Source organism: Mytilus californianus, unplaced genomic scaffold (assembly GCF_021869535.1).
Source record: "Mytilus californianus isolate M0D057914Y unplaced genomic scaffold, xbMytCali1.0.p SCAF_10, whole genome shotgun sequence".
Taxonomy (NCBI): domain Eukaryota; kingdom Metazoa; phylum Mollusca; class Bivalvia; order Mytilida; family Mytilidae; genus Mytilus; species Mytilus californianus.
This window is the reverse complement of record NW_026262582.1, coordinates 24,812,481-24,830,179: the sequence shown is the minus strand read 5'-3', so window position 1 is coordinate 24,830,179 and position 17,699 is coordinate 24,812,481. Positions and strand designations below refer to the sequence as shown.

At 32.3% G+C, this 17,699-nt stretch overlaps 1 protein-coding gene across 18 annotated transcripts in view; it reads right to left on the bottom strand.

Moving 5' to 3' along the window:
* Nucleotides 1-17,699, bottom strand: part of LOC127717811 (mucin-5AC-like) — a 62,510-nt gene that overhangs the window by 14,196 nt on the left and 30,615 nt on the right. For 2 of the 18 annotated variants that reach the window (XM_052223643.1, XM_052223642.1), the window contains exons 14-27: nucleotides 15,828-15,882; nucleotides 14,470-14,678; nucleotides 13,048-13,170; nucleotides 11,756-11,807; nucleotides 10,663-10,976; nucleotides 10,183-10,305; nucleotides 8,629-8,680; nucleotides 7,535-7,848; nucleotides 7,063-7,185; nucleotides 5,730-5,781; nucleotides 4,619-4,956; nucleotides 3,996-4,112; nucleotides 3,114-3,165; nucleotides 239-2,176 (exon numbers count right to left, since the gene is read on the bottom strand). In XM_052223643.1, the coding sequence (XP_052079603.1) occupies nucleotides 239-2,176; nucleotides 3,114-3,165; nucleotides 3,996-4,112; nucleotides 4,619-4,956; nucleotides 5,730-5,781; nucleotides 7,063-7,185; nucleotides 7,535-7,848; nucleotides 8,629-8,680; nucleotides 10,183-10,305; nucleotides 10,663-10,976; nucleotides 11,756-11,807; nucleotides 13,048-13,170; nucleotides 14,470-14,678; nucleotides 15,828-15,882 (3,862 nt within the window). The remainder of the gene's footprint in view (nucleotides 1-238; nucleotides 2,177-3,113; nucleotides 3,166-3,995; nucleotides 4,113-4,618; nucleotides 4,957-5,729; nucleotides 5,782-7,062; nucleotides 7,186-7,534; nucleotides 7,849-8,628; nucleotides 8,681-10,182; nucleotides 10,306-10,662; nucleotides 10,977-11,755; nucleotides 11,808-13,047; nucleotides 13,171-14,469; nucleotides 14,679-15,827; nucleotides 15,883-17,699) is intronic. The other 16 variants (XM_052223644.1, XM_052223651.1, XM_052223650.1 and 13 more) reach the window with 16 other exon arrangements.

Sequence of the window (17,699 nt, the reverse complement as noted above, 5' to 3'; positions counted from 1 at the left end):
TACTTTGGAGAATTGACGTAAAACAGGTTCCAGTCAATCAATCAATTAATATATCGATCAACCAATGAATTAGTAAATCTATTTATCTACACTTCAATAGATAATGAGTCAGAAATACATTTCGTAGAGGATATTTATACATTCTTTTAAAAAAGATACTTAAATGAAATTGCTAATGAAACTAATTATTTTCTTCAACATATATCTTTAACACACATTTTTAGATTTGTATACTCACAAGATTGAGATGGTGGCGTTGTGGTCTTAGTTGTCGTTGTAGGCTTAGTTGTTGTTGTGGGTTTTGTTGTCGTGGTTGTAGGCCGAACCGTAGTTGTCGAATGTTCAGTTGTTGTAGGCTGAACTGTTGTCGTGTTTTCAGTAGTTGATAGCTGACCTGCTGTCGTTTGTTCAGTGGTTATATGCTGAATTGTTGTCGTTTTTTCAGTGGTTGATAGCCGACCTGTTGTCGTTTGTTCAGTGGTTGTAGGCTGAACTGTTGTCGTTTTTTCAGTGGTTGTTTGTTGAAATGTTGTCGTTTGTTCAGTGGTTGTTGGCCAAACTTTTGTCTTTTGTTCAGTTGTTGTTGGCTTAACTGTTGTCGTTTGTTCATCTGTAGTTGGCAGTACTGTTGTGATTGTTTGTTCGGTTGTTGTACGCTGAACTGAAGTTGTCGTTTGTTCTGTTGATATAGGATTAACTATAGTTGTCGTTTGTTCATTTGTTGAAGGTTGAACAGTAGTTGTCGTTTGTTCAGTTGTAGTAGGTTGAACTGTAGTTGTCGTTGGCTGAACTGTAGTGGTATTTTTTTCAGTTGTGAAAGGTTGAACTATAGTAGTCGTTTCATCAGTTTTTGTTAGATGAACCGTAGCGCTAGTTTCTTCAATTGTAGTAGGACTTACTGTAGCTGGTTCTTCAGTTGTTAAAGGTGGAATGGTTGAAGTCGTTTCTTTAGTTGTTGAAGGTTGAACGATTGTAGTTGTTTCTTCAGTTGTTGTTGGTTGAACGATTGTAGTTGTTTCTTCAGTTGTTGAAGGTTGAACGGTTGTAGTCGTTTCTTTGGTTGTTGTAGGATAAACGGTTGTAGTCGTTTCTTCAGAGGTTGTTGGTTGAACGGTTGTAGTCGTTTCTTCAGTTGTTGAAGGTTGAACGGTTGTAGTCGTTTCTTCGGTTGTTGTAGGATAAACGGTTGTAGTCGTTTCTTCAGAGGTTGTTGGTTGAACGGTTGCTGTCGTTTCTTCAGTTGTTGTAGGTTGAACGGTTGTAGTCGTTGCTTCAGAGGTTGTGGGTTGAACGGTTGTAGTCGTTTCTTCAGAGGTTGTTGGTTGTTCGGTTGTAGTCGTTTCTTCAGTTGTTGTAGGTTGAACGGTTGAAGTCGTTTCTTCAGAGGTTGTTAGTTGAACGGGTGTAGTCGTTTCTTCAGTTGTTGAAGGTTGAACAGTTGTCGTAGTAGGAGTCGTTGTTGTAGTATGAGTAGTTGTTGCTAATGTTGTTGTATAAGTAGGAGTAGTTGTTGTTGTTGTAGGAGTGGTTGTTGCTAATGGTGTTGTCGAAGTGGGAGTAGTTGTTGCTAATGTTGTTGTCGAATTTGGAGTAGTTGTTGTAGTATGAGTAGTTGTTGCTAATGTTGTTGTAGTAGGAGTAGTTGTTGCTAATGTTGTTGTCGAATTTGGAGTAGTTGTTGTAGTATGAGTAGCTGTTGCTAATGCTGTTGTAGTATCAGTAGTTGTTGCTAATGTTGTTGTCGAAGTAGGACTAGTTGTTGTCATAGTTGTTAATAATGTTGTTGTAGTAGGAAAAGTTGTTGTCGTTGCAGGAGTAGTTGTTGTTGTAGTAAGAGTAGTTGCTGTCGTTGCAGCAGTTGTTGTTGTCGTTGCAGGAATAGTTGTCGTCGTTGCAGGAGTAGTTGTTGTCGTTGCAGGAATAGTTGTTGTCGTTGCAGCAGTTGTTGTTGTCGTTGTAGGGATAATTGTTGTCGTTGCAGGAGTAGTTGTTGTTGTAGTAAGAGTAGTTGTTGTCGTTGCAGGAGTAGTTGTTGATGTTGTTGTTGTAGGTCCACATGAGGCACAGCATGCAGTCCCATGATCTGCACACATTTGTGGTGCTTCCCTCGCCATATCTGCACAAGTCCAACCATTGTTAAATAGTGCACCTTTGCGATCTCCATAAAGACAGGTCTCTAAAAAAATTGCAAAAAAAATCTAATAGAGATGATGAATAAAACTCTTTTGACAGGCAACACCCTAACAAATACATCTTTTTATCAAATTGGGAAAAACCACAATAAAATCTGTTTCACATTTTACCAATTATTTTCACCACATGATAAAATAGTTGTGGTGAAATTATGTGTTTCGACTGGTTTTTTTTTTCAAAACTAAAATATATATAAAAAAAAACACTTTGAATTGGTTTATGATACCGATTTCTAGGAAAGTTATAAAAAATTTATAAAATACACAAGGTGCTTAAGCAAAACAACTAAATTGACAAAGTTCATAAAACAAACGAACTTCTGTTGTTTTAAGAAGCAGTATACATTGCAACTTTTTTCAGTTCCATTTGATAATTTATCAATCGTTATTAAAAAGAATAAATTGATCATTGATTCATAAGAACAGTCGTCAAGAATGATAGTCCTAGGTTGAACTAATAGTACATTATTAAAAGTTCCAAGTGAGCCACTTAAAAATTACGATATATTATAACTATAACTAACATAAATCATTGTGGTTTTTTCGAAAACAGAGGGAAGGAAATCATAATCAAGTATACAACAACAACAGTAAGAATTTAACATCTCTTCAAACTACAATGACGCACATTGACTGGTATTTGTTTTATATATAATTTGACCTCTGGTAAAGAGTTGTCTCATTGACAATCATATTATATCTTTTATTTTTTATTTAATGTGTTTCCCTCAGTTCTAGTTGTAACCCGGATTTGTTTTTTCTCAATCGATTCATGAATTGTGAACAACGGTATACTAATGTTGCCTTTATTTATATATATACATTGAAATTTTAGGACAGAAACAATATTTTAAAAAATATCAATGGACAAACAAATTTCTCAAAATAAGCGGGGACAGTATAGAAATAATCTGCACTCACCATCTCCCGCAGGAGCATTTGAATCTGACGTACATACACCAGATATACACCACTGTAAAGAAATACACAATATTTATAATGTGTTCGAATAAGCTTTAGATAATTTTAAACGTTCCACAAATTTCTAAATTTAAGTTTTTTTATTATGATATTAACAAAATGTAACGGAATTAAAACTGCATTGATTAGTATTACAATGTGTGTAAATTTGCAGATATACGTCTTGCAAAATGGATTATCAGTGTAGTTTTATTCTTAAACCCTTAGTCCAGTAAATCATTTTCATATTGCTAGTATTTTCTATTGATTTGACTAACATCTGAAACCAAAGGTTGATTTAGTCGAAAGTTTTTTTTTCCGGTTTTATGGACTTTCTCGATTTTGAATTTGCCTTGGAGATCGGTTTTTTTTTAAATTCTTTAAAGTCTTTTCCTTATTTTGCACATTTAAGTTGAGAATGGTGGAGGCTGGCGGTTGATTTATGTCATACTCTGTCAAAGAAACCAGGCTTACCTCGTTTTAGATCAGGAAATTTCCTCTGTGTTTTTTTTATTAAGATGTATATATTAAGCTTAACTTACGTTTTAGAACATCAGTAATCTACTGCTGCCATTTCACTATGGTAATGCGATGTCATTAATGTTGCGAATTAAATATAAAGCTAACCTTAATTATCAACCTTGCACTGAACACGTGACATTTTATCAGCATTTTATAACATATGTTACGAAGTATTTTAATGTTATATTCAGATTTTGCAATTGTTTAGAGAATGACTTTTGAACAGCAGTTTACTATTGTTGCCTTATTTACATAACAAAATCAATTGAAAGTTTCTCAATTCAAATGTTGCTCCAAGAATATATAATTGTAATAACAAACCTTTTGATTTCCACAGAGTATGTAGTCAGGAATCTTATTTTCATAACAGGTGTTCGTATTTGGTACGGCACAGTAAAGTTTTGTACATAGGGAGGAATAATCTCCGTTGTAGAAGTACTAAAATAGAAGATCACACAATACATGGAACATATCAATCGAGAGCAGTTATGTTGACTTCAAAACTTTTGATTGTTAAATTGTGTATCATGATTAACGCATTTGTAGTTGGATTACACAGATCTTTACAAACAAGTATCACGAATGCAAACTTAATACATATTATTATTTTGTTTTAACTTTTTAACTTTTACTAGATAAATTTTAGAGCAAGATTCAAGATTCGTATTAATCCCATTAGTTTATGTTTTATTGGCTACGTATTTTGAAAGGTTGTCCAAATATCACGAAAATATTTTAACAAACAACACCTAAATGTGCTGGATTATGTTTTTTGTTTTCAGTGAATATTTAAGAATGCGACATGAGTACGCGAAAAAATAAAACTTATGAAAAATGGATGGATAGATCATTATAAATATAGTCAAAGTTCGCTGGTACAAATACAATATTCTGCTTTAGGTACATATAAATATATATATATTTATATATATATCAATACTCACCCTACACATATGTGACCCTGTACCACGTTTTTGTACACACAGCTGATCAGCATCTGTTGTAGGCTGAAATGTTGTAGTTGTTTCTAATGTGGCTGTCGTAGCAGCAGCTGTTGTTGTCGTAGTAGGAGTAGTTGTTGTTGTAGTAGGAGAACTTGTTGTCGTTACAGGAGTAGTTGTTGTCGTTGCAGAAGTGGTTGTGGATGTTGTCGTTGGAGGCGCACACGAAGCACAGCATGCAGTTGTACTTGAACAATAACTTGGTGCATTCCTAACCATATCTTCACAAGTCCAACCATTGCCAAAAATAACACCTCTTTTATCTCCATAAAGACAGGTCTCTAAAATTGACATACCAAATAGAATTAATAAAGAAAATTCATTTGATGAGAAACAACTGACCAAAATATTAGATAATCAATTTACGAAAACTAGAGTAAAACTTTTTTTATATTTACCAACTATTTTAAGCACATCATATAATAGTTGTGGTGAAATTATAGATTTCGACTGTTTTTTCCCAAATCTAAAATATATATGCAAAACCGATTTGAATTGCATTATGATACCGAATTATGTGAAATGTTCTAGAAAAGTTAAAAATTTCATAAATTTACAAGGTGCTTTAGCATAACGACTAAATTGGCAAAGTCCATAAAACAATGAATTTCTGTTGGTTTCAGGAATATCTACTTTTTCAGTTCCATTTTATAATTCATCAATCGTATCTTAAAGGAATAAATGGATCATTGGTTCCGAAGAACAGTCCTCAAGGATGATGGTTCCATATGGGACTTATAGGTCATTGTTAGAAGTTTAAGTGAGCCACTTACACCGTACCATATATCATAACTATGATTAATATAAATCATCGTTATTTTTCGAAAACATAGGGAAAGAAATTATGATTACACAAGTAGACAGACAACAACAGAAATTATTTTACATCTCACAAGGCCGTACATTGATCTGGTGGAGAGTTGGCAATCATACCAGAGCTTTTTATTTTAATATATATATTGAAATTTTAGGGAGAAAAAACGTTTAAAAATATAAATGTGCAATCAAATTTCTCAAAATAAGCTGGAAAAGTAAAGAATTAATCTGCACTCACCATCTCCCGCAGGAGCATTTGAATCTGACGTACATACACCAGATATACACCACTGTAAAGAAATAAGCCATATTTATTATATGTTCAAATACTGTTATACTTTTGATCCCTTCCGGTTATATCAGCTCTTTAAAGTGTATGATGTATTCATATACATTTTCAAATAGTTTGGCCCAAAACATCACAGAAGAGATAATAATTGTCGAAATGTATATCACATAAATGTTGGTATAGTTTAAGGTTAACACACGCCAAAGTAAGAAAAATGATTTAATATTTGCATATTTCTAACAATAGCGGTAAATTAACTGATATGTATTTGATCAACTGATGTAAGTTAAACCGATGAGTATCGAACGAGTGTTCTTTTCAGGCAAAAATTAAGTTTATAATAAAATAGTAACGCTGTCACAATGCGTAAATGTGATCGTTACGAAAACTCAGGAACAAGAACAATGTGAAATAATGCCCCAAAAAAGTCGAAGCCATTACAATCACGGAATTAGACTATTTAACATTATCATAAAATCAATAAAATAAACAAGATGATCTAACAAATATAGCCATTCTGCACACATAGGGAGATCTAAGGGCAATTTTAATTGTTTGCCGATTGTAAATGTTAAATGAAATGTTCTTATCAGATTATCAGAGCGCAAGAAATCAGGAAAGTAATTTCTACCATTTAATATATTTGATAAAAACATTCAAAAAGGTATAAACAATTTGCGTTTTCTCTACGAACTGTCTTATGAAAGTTTCTCGTTTTTTTACTAATATAAGAGAAGTAATCATTCATATCAATCTTGCGTGGATTGCTTGTTACTCTCCCTTGAACCATGAAATTTCTACGAATAGAAATACATATTTTCCATTGAGTCCAAATTTAAGAATCTTAAAACAATAAATGTTTAACCCTCGAACCAACGATGTTTTTACAAATAATTAAAATTCATACTAACGTTTTAAGGTTACCTAGCATATTATTCAGTGATACCTAAAGTATAGTTATGCTGAAGAAACATTGCTTATTATACTTTATTAAGAACGTAACTTGGATTTCAATGTATTTGCCACAGGTCATGTCATATTCAGGATTGAAGATGTTGCCTTCTTGAACCAAACGTGTTGTCTTGAAAGAATAAAAGGAAAACACGGGAATATTTAAAGGAATACACGTGACTATCTAAAGTAATACGCGAGATTATTTAAAGTGATAAACGTGACTATTTAAAGGAATACACGTGACTATTCAAAGTAATACACGTGATTATTTAAAGGAATACACGTGACTATTTAAAGTAAAACACGCGATTATTTAATTATCTCATACCTTTTTGTTACCACAGAGAGTTCCATCATCACCTCCATTATGTCCATAGCAGTTCAAACTACCAGCCGTGTCAGAACACCATAACCGCGTACAAATAGTAGAAAAATCACCACCATAAGGGTCCTGAAAATATTAATGGAATGACTTATATTTTTCTATCTATGAAGAAATATTATAAAAAAAATTATGGTGCAGACTGAATAACACGGGTAACTTTTACTAGATAAATTTTACAGCAATATTCAAAATATCCAAATATCACGCTTTTTTTTCAACAAAACCTGACCTAAATGTGCTGGATTCTGAGTAATGTTTACAGTGATTCCTCAAGAATGCGGTATGTGTGCTCGAAAAAACCCACAACTCAAGATAAATAGATATACATGTATAGATTATTATAATATAGCCAAAGTTCGCTGCTACTTATTCAATATTCCGCATTGGGTACACATTAACATATATCAAGACTCACCCTGCATAAATGTGACCCTGTACCACGTTTTTGTACACACTGCTGATCAGCATCTGGTGTAGGCTGAACTGTTGTTGTTGTTGCTAATGTTGTTGTCGTAGGAGTAGTTGTTGTCACAGAAGGAGTAGTTGTTGTCGTATTATAATCAGTTATTGTCGTAGTCACAGTAGTTGTGGATGTTGTCGTTGTAGGTGCACAAGAGGCACAGCATGCAGTTGTACTTGAACAATAACTTGGTGCATTCCTAACCATATCTTCGCAAGTCCAACCATTACCAAAAATAACACCTCTTTTATCTCCATAAAGACAGGTCTCTAAAATTGAAAGAAATATACCAAATAGAACTAATAAAGAAAATTCATTTGATGAGAAACAACTGAAAAAATATTAGATTATCAATTTGTGAAAACTAGAGTAAAGTTCTGTTATATTTTACCAACTATTTTAAGCACATCATATAATAGTTGTGGTGAAATTATAGATTTCGACTGTTTTTTCCCAAATCTTAAATATAGATATGCAAAACCGATTTGAATTGCATTATGATACCGAATCATGTGAAATTTGCTAGAAAAGTTTAAAATTTCATAAATTTACAAGGTGCTTTAGCAGGACGACTAAATTGACAAAGTCCATTAAACAATGAATTTCTGTTGGTTTCAGGAATATCAACTTTTTCAGTTCCATTTTATAATTTATCCATCGTATCTTAAAGGAATAAATGGATCATTGGTTCCGAAGAACAGTTCTCAAGGATGATGGTTCCATATGGGACTTATAGGTCATTGTTAGAAGTTTAAGTGAGCCACTTAAACCATACCATATATCATAACTATGATTCATATAAATCATCTTTATTTTTCGAAAACATAGGGAAAGAAATTATGATTATACAAGTAGACAAACAACGACAGAAATTATTTTACATCTCACAAGGCCGTACATTGATCTGGTGGAGAGTTGGCAATCATACCAGAGCTTTTTATTTTAATATATATATTGAAATTTTAGGGAGAAAAAACGTTTAAAAATATAAATGTGCAATCAAATTTCTCAAAATAAGCTGGAAAAGTAAAGAACTAATCTGCACTCACCATCTCCCGCAGGAGCATTTGAATCTGACGTACATACACCAGATATACACCACTGTAAAGAAATAAGCCATATTTATTATATGTTCAAATACTGTTATACTTTTGATCCCTTCCGGTTACATCAGCTCTTTAAAGTGTATGATGTATTCATATACATTTTCAAATAGTTTGGCCCAAAACATCACAGAAGAGATAACAATTGTCGAAATGTATATCACAAAAATGTTGGTATAGTTTAAGGTTAACACACGCCAAAATAAGAAAAATGATTTATTATTTGCATATTCCTAACAATAGCGGTAAATTAACTGATATGTATTTGATCAACTGATGTAAGTTAAACCGATGAGTATCGAACGAGTGTTCTTTTCAGGCAAAAATTAAGTTTATAATAAAATAGTAACGCTGTCACAATGCGTAAATGTGATCGTTACGAAAATTTAGGAACAAGAACAATGTGAAATAATGCCCCAAAAAAGTCGAAGCCATTAAAATCACGGAATGAGACTATTTAACATAATCATAAAATCAATAAAATAAACAAGATGATCTAACAAATATAGCCATTCTGCACACATAGGCAGATCTAAGGGCAATTCTAATTGTTTGCCGATTGTAAATGTTAAATGAAATGTTCTTATCAGAGCGCAAGAAATCAGGAAAGTAATTTCTACCATTTAATATATTTGATAAAAACATTGAAAAAGGAATAAACAATTTGCATTTTCTCTACGAACTGTCTTATGAAAGTTTCTCGGTTTTTTTACTTATATAAGAGAAGAAATCATTCATATCAATCTTGCGTGGATTACGTGTTACTCTCCCTTTAACCATGAAATTTCTACCAATAAAAATACATATTTTCCATTGAGTTTAAATGTTAGAATCTCAAAACAATAAATGTTTAACCCTCGAACCAGTGATGTATTAACAAATAATGAAATTGAATACTAACGTTTTAAGGTTATCTTGCATATTATTCAGTGATACCTAAATTATAATAGTGCTGCAGAAACATGCCTATTATATTTTATTAAGAACGTAACTTGGATTTCAAAGTATTTGCCACAGGTCATGTCATATTCAGGATTGAAGATGTTGACTCCTTGAACCAAACGTGTTGTCTTTAAAGAATAAAAAGAATGCACGGGAATAATTAAAAGAATACACATGACTATTTAAAGTAATACATGTGATTATTTAAAGTAATACACGTGACTATTTAGAGTAATACACGTGATTAATAAAAGGAATCACGTGACTATTTAATTATCTCATACCTTTTTGTAACAACAGAGATTTCCATCATTACCTCCATTATGTCCATAGCAGTTCACACTACCAGCCGTGTCAGAACACCATAACCGCGTACAAATAGTAGAAAATCACCACCATACACGTGACTATTTAAAGTAATACACGTGATTATTTAAAGTAATAAACGTGACTATTTAAAGGAATACACGTGACTATTCAAAGTAATACACGTGATTATTTAAAGGAATACACGTGACTATTTAAAGTAAAACACGCGATTATTTAATTATCTCATACCTTTTTGTTACCACAGAGAGTTCCATCATCACCTCCATTATGTCCATAGCAGTTCACACTACCAGCCGTGTCAGAACACCATAACCGCGTACATATAGTAGAAAAATCACCACCATAGGGGTCCTGAAAATATTAATGGAATGACTTATATTTTTCTATCTATGAAGAAATATTATAAAAAAAATTATGGTGCAGACTGAATAAGACGGGTAACTTTTACTAGATAAATTTTACAGCAATATTCAAAATATCCAAATATCACGAAATTTTTTCAACAAAACCTGACCTAAATGTGCTGGATTCTGAGTAATGTTTACAGTGATTCCTCAAGAATGCGGTATGTGTGCTCGAAAAAACCCACAACTCAAGATAAATAGATATACATGTATAGATTATTATAATATAGCCAAAGTTCGCTGCTACTTATTCAATATTCCGCATTGGGTACACATTATCATATATATATATATCAAGACCCACCCTGCATAAATGTGACCCTGTACCACGTTTTTGCACACACTGCTGATCAGCATCTATTGTAGGCTGAACTGTTGTAGTTGTTGCTAATGTTGTTGTCGTAGGAGTAGTTGTTGTCACAGAAGGAGTAGTTGTTGTCGTATTAGAATCAGTTATTGTCGTAGTCACAGTAGTTGTGGATGTTGTCGTTGTAGGTGCACAAGAGGCACAGCATGCAGTTGTACTTGAACAATAACTTGGTGCATTCCTAACCATATCTTCACAAGTCCAACCATTACCAAAAATAACACCTCTTTTATCTCCATAAAGACAGGTTTCTAAAATTGAAAACAATATACCAAATAGAACTAATAAAGACAATTCATTTGATGAGAAACAACTGAAAAAATATTAGATTATCAATTTGCAAAAACTAGGGTAAATTTCTTTTATATTTTACCAACTATTTTAAGCACATCATATAATAGTTGTGGTGACATTATAGATTTCGACTGTTTTTTCCCAAATCTAAAATATATATGCAAAACCGAATTGATTGCATTATGATACCGAATTATGTGAAATATTCTAGAAAAGTTTAAAATTTCATCAATTGACAAGGTGCTTTAGCAGAACGACTAAATTGGCAAAGTCCATAAAACAATGAATTTCTGAATGTTTTAGGATTATCAACTTTTTCAGTTCCATTTTATAATTTATCAGTCGTAAATTAAATGAATAATGGATCATTGGTTCCGAAGAACAGTCCTCAAGGATGATGGTTCCATATGGGACTTATAGGTCATTGTTAGAAGTTTAAGTGAGCCACTTAAATCATACCATATATCATAACTATGATTCATATAAATCATCGTTATTTTTCGAAAACATAGGGAAAGAAATTATGATTACACAAGTAGACAAACAACGACAGAAATTATTTTACATCTCACAAGGCCGTACATTGATCTGGTGGAGAGTTGGCAATCATACCAGAGCTTTTTATTTTAATATATATATTGAAATTTTAGGGAGAAAAAAAAACGTTTAAAAATATAAATATGCAATCAAATTTCTCAAAATAAGCTGGGAAAGTATAGAATTAATCTGCACTCACCATCTCCCGCAGGAGCATTTGAATCTGACGTACATACACCAGATATACACCACTGTAAAGAAATAAGCCATATTTATTATATGTTCAAATACTGTTATACTTTTGATCCCTTCCGGTTATATCAGCTCTTTAAAGTGTATGATGTATTCATATACATTATCAAATAGATTGGCCCAAAACATCACAGAAGAGATAACAATTGTCGCAATGTATATCACAGAAATGTTGGTATAGTTTAAAGTTAACACACGCCAAAGTAAGAAAAATTATTTAATATTTGCATATTTCTAACAATAGCGGTAAATTAACTGATATGTATTTGATCAACTGATGTAAGTTAAACCGATGAGTATCGAACGAGTGTTCTTTTCAGGCAAAAATTAAGTTGATAATTAAAAAAAGTAACGCTGTCACAATGCGTAAATGTGATCGTTACGAAAACTCAGGAACAAGGGCAATGTGAAATAATACACCAAAAAAAAGTCGAAGCCATTAAAATCACGGAATTAGACTATTAAGCATAATCATAATATCAATACAATAAACAAGATGATCTAACAAATATAGCCATTCTGCCCACATAGGGAGACCTAAGGGCAATTCTAATTGTTTGCCGATTGTAAATGTTAAATGAAATGTTCTTATCAGATTATCAGACCGCAAGAAATCAGGAAATTAATTTCTACCATTTAATATATTTGATAAAAACATTGAAAACGGTATAAACAATTTACATTTTCTCTACGAACTGTCTTATGAAAGTTTCTCGTTTGTTTACTAATATAAGAGAAGTAATCATTCATATCAATCTTGCGTGGATTGCGTGTTACTCTCCCTTTAACCATGAAATTTCTACCAATAGAAATACATATTTTCCATTGAGTCCAAATTTTAGAATCTTAAAACAATAAATGTTTAACCCTCGAACCAACGATGTATTTACAAATAATTAAAATTGATACTAACGTTTTAAGGTTACCTAGCATATTATTCAGTGATACCTAAAGTATAATTATGCTGAAGAAACATTGCTTATTATACTTTATTTAGAACGTAACTTGGATTTCAATGTATTTGCCACAGGTCATGTCATATTCAGTATTGAAGATGTTGACTTCTTGAACCAAACGTGTCGTCTGTACAGAATAAAAGGAATGCACTGGAATATTTAAAAGAATACACATGACTATTTAAAGTAATACACGGGATTATTTAAAGTAATACACGTGACTATTTAAAGTAATACACGTGATTAGTAAAAGGAATCACGTGAGTATTTAATTATCTCATACCTTTTTGTTACCACAGAGAGTTCCATCATTACCTCCATTATGTCCATAGCAGTTCACACTACCAGCCGTGTCAGAACACCATAACCGCGTACAAATAGTAGAAAAATCACCACCATAGGGGTCCTGAAAATGTTAATAAAATGACTTATATTTTTCTATCTATGAAGAAATATTATAAAAAAATATGGTGCAGACTGAATAACACGGGTAACTTTCACTAGATAAATTTTACAGCAATATTCAAAATATCCAAATATCACGATTTTTTTTAACAAAAACATGACCTAAATGTGCTGAAACTTGAGTTATGTTTACAGTGATTCCTCAAGAATGCAGTATTTGGCTCGAAAAAAAATGTATGATTATTATTATATAACCAACGTTCGCTGCTACTCATTAGATATTCCGCCTTGGGTACACATAAACATATATATATATATATATAATTTCATGTAACGATCAAGCGCCCTCGTGGAAAAAATCGTTGACTATATATATACAAGTCTAAATCTAAACAACGTTCAAACCTATGATTGCGTTGGATAAAAACCGCAATTTTTATACGTGTGCATGTAACAAATTTCGTTGTAGAGGGGTCTAAATACAGCACAAACAACATTTTCCAAAAAGACCAAAAGAGTGAAAAAAAATATTATAACAAAACGCATTTGACTAGGAGGTCGAACAACTGATGTTTTTAAACCCTGCTGACTGCCATTGTCAATTGCAAAATAAATTGATCACAAGGTGTAACAAATCGGATATTTATATTAATTTAATAGGAAGTAGAAACAAATTAATTTGCGACAATATGGTACACCACAACAAAAGGTGCCAAATTTTTTACACCGTATCCGGATTTCGACAATTAATGTCTCTTCAGTCATGTTAGGGATCGAAAAGTATTTGTAAGGCCATTTAATTTACCTCAATTTAGGATAGACTCTTGAATTTTAAAGAGTCAAAATAGGATGAACGGATTATATAAACCGGAGGGAAAATATAATACAAGTCGAATGAAATAAATATAAACAATTCTAAATTGAAAACAACGTTCAAACCTATGATTGCGTTGGATAAAAACCGCAATTTTTATACGTGTGCATGTAACAAATTTCGTTGTAAAGGGATCTATATACAGCACAAACAACATTTTCTAAAAGACTAAAAGAGTGAAAACATATATTATAACAAAACGCATTTGACTAGCAGGTCGAACAACTGATGTTCTTAAACCCTGCTGACTGCTATTGGCGATTGCCAAATAAATTGATCACAAGGTGCAACAAAATGGATCTCTATATTAATTTAATACGAAGTAGAAAACAATAAATTTGCGGCAAAGATGGCAAACCATAACAAAAGGTGCTAATATTTTACACCATATCCGGATTTCGAGTCTATATATATATCAAGACTCACCCTGCACAAATATGACTCTGTACCACGTTTTTGTACACACTGCTGATCAGCATCTGTTGTAGGCTGAACTGTTGACGTTGGAAGTGCACAAGAAGCACAGCACGCAGTCTTTACACTTGCACAATAACCTGGTGCTTCCCTTACCATATCTTCGCAAGTCCAACCGTTGCCAAATATTATACCTTTGCGATCTCCATAAAGACAGGTCTCTTAAATTGCAAAAATGTATAAAGAAAACTCATTTGAGGAGCAACAGCTGAACAAGTACATTTATATATATAATCAATTTGGGAAAACTACAGTAAAATTCCTTTTATATTGTACCAATTATTTTAACATATTCTAATATGTGGTTTTTTAACATATTCTAATATGTGGTTTTTTAACATATCCTAATATGTGGTAAAGCTATAGATTTCGACTGTTTTTTCCTAAAACTAAAATATGTATAAAACTTCTTTGCATTAAATTATGATACCGATTGATGTGAAACGTTTAAAATTTCACAAATATACAATGTGTTCAAGCATAACGACTAAATTTGAGAAGTCCATAAAAAAACGAACTTCTGTTAGTTTGAGGAGTTTCAACTTTTTCAGTTCCATTTTATTATTTATCAATCGTAACTCAAAAGAATATATCGTAGCTGGACTTTAAAATGTCGAATATGAATTTTTTGGCTAAAACTACTTTTTTTACAAAAATTGTCTTGGCGGGAGGAAATCTTTGATAATCTAAGATAGCATACAGTTAAACCAAACAAAACGGTTGAAATAAGACATGTTACAAAATTGCCAATCTCAGCTGTTTGTAAATTTTGCTTCAAAAATGTTGTATGTAAACTTGAAATTTGTTGTATAATGGCTTTGGGAATCAAATACTTGTTCATTTCTTTATTTCCGTTAAAATAAATAAAGTTTTTATTTCACTGCCATTTACAAAAATGTTCAAGTTCACATACGACATTTTGGAAACATGCATTTCGACCAAATTTTCAAAGCCTGTTTGTGAGATTTTTTTGTTTGAAAAATTTGTAATTGACAACATTTTGGAAGCCCAGCGACGATATGGACCATTGCGTCCGAAAAACAGTCGTCAATGCTGATGGTTCCACAGGACTTGTAGGACACTGTAAAAAGTTAAAGTGAGCCACAGAAGAAATTTTACATCTCACCAAACTTCAAGGCCGTACATTGACCTATATTTATTCTATATCATGTGCCCTCTGTTGAAAAGTTAACAATCATACCACATCTTTTTATTTTTATATACATTAAAAGTTTAGGACAAAAAAACGTTTGAAAAATATTACATTTCTCAAAATGTGCTTAGAAAGCATAGAAATAAACTGCACGTACCGTCTTCCGCAGGAGGAGCATTTGAATCTGAGGTACATACACCAGATATACACCACTGGAAAGAAATATGTCATATTTATGATGTGTTTGAATACTGTTTTGTTATACTTTTGGTCCTTTGCGGTTATATGAGCTCTTTAAAGTGTGTATTATGTTTTGGATTTTTAAATAGTTTGGCCTAAATATCACAGAAGAGACATTTTTTGTCGAAATGCATATCACTGAAATGTTGGTACAGTTTAAAGTTAACACAGGCCAAATTAAAAAAAATGATAAAGATCTATAAAAGTCGAAGCCATTGAAATCACTGAATTAGACCATTAAACATAATCATAACATCAACTAGAATAAACAAGATGATCTATAAATATAGCTATTCTGCACACATAGGGAGATCTAAGGACATTGTCCATTTGTTTGATGTGTTTTATCATTTGATTTTGCCATTTGATTAGGGACTTTCTGATTCGAATTTTCATTGGAGTTCAGTATTATTGTTATTAACTGTTTTCCGATTGTTAATGTAAAATGTAATGTTTTTTTTTTATCAGAGCGCAAGATATCCGAACTTTAATTTCTACCATTTAATATATATAATAAAAACATCGAAAAGGTAACCATTTGCATTTTGTTCGAGAACTGTCTTATGAAAGTTGCTCTTTTTTCCCCTAATACTGTGGATTGATCTATTTTCGAGGGTTTTAATTTTCGTGAATGGTTGCAGTTTCGTTGATATTCGATATTGTGGTTTTGCAAATCATTGAACACTTAGCCTATATAAAATTTGTAATTCGTTGAACATTTTAATTTGTGGTTCAAATGTACATAGTTATCAAAGGTAGCAGGATTATAATTTAATACGCCAGACGCGCGTTTCGTCTACATAAGACTCATCAGTAACGGTCAGATCAAAAAAGTTATAAATCCAAAAAAGTACAAAGTTGACAAACATTGAGGACCCAAAATTCCAAAAAAGTTGTGCCAAATACGGCTAAGGTAATCTATTCCTGGGATAAGAAAATCCTTTGTTTTTCGAAAAATTCCGAGTTTTGTAACAGGAAATTTATAAAAATGACCATATAATTGATATTAATGTCAACACCGAAGTGCTGACTACTGGGCTGTTGATACCCTCGGGGACGAAACGTCCACCGGCAGTGGCATAGACCCTGCGGTGTAAATAGTTATCAAAGGTACCAGGATTATAATTTAATACGCCAGACGCACGTTTCGTCTTTATAAAACTCTTTAACCCACGAAATCCATGAAAATTGTTATCCAACGAAAAATAATGAATCCACAGTATGACATAAGTCATCATTTATGTCAATCTGAATGGATTGCCTTTTACTCTCCTTCTACCAATAAATATACATAATTTCCATTGAGTCTAAATGTTGGAATCTTAAAAAAATTATAACCCTCGAACCAACGCTGTAATTACAAATAATGAAAATTAGATACTAACGTCTTAAGGTTATCTTGCATATCATGTGGTGATACCTAAAAGAGGGGCGAAAGAAAAATCATAATTGTGCTGAAGAAAAATTGCCTATTATACTTTATTATGACCGTAACTTGGATTTCAATGTATTTACTAAAGGTCATGTCATATGTGGGGCAGGATCTGCTTACAATTCTAGAGCATCTGAGATCATCCCCTGTTTTGGTGGGGATCGTGTTGCTTATTCTTTAGTTTTCTATGGTATTTCTTGTGTATTATTATTTGTCTGTTTGTCTATATTTTTTAGCAATGGCGTTGTCACTTTATTTTCGATATTTGAATTTGAATGTCCCTCTGGTATCTTTTGCCCCTCTTTCATACTCAAGATTGAAAATTTTGACCTCTCGAACCAAATCGTGTTGTCTGTA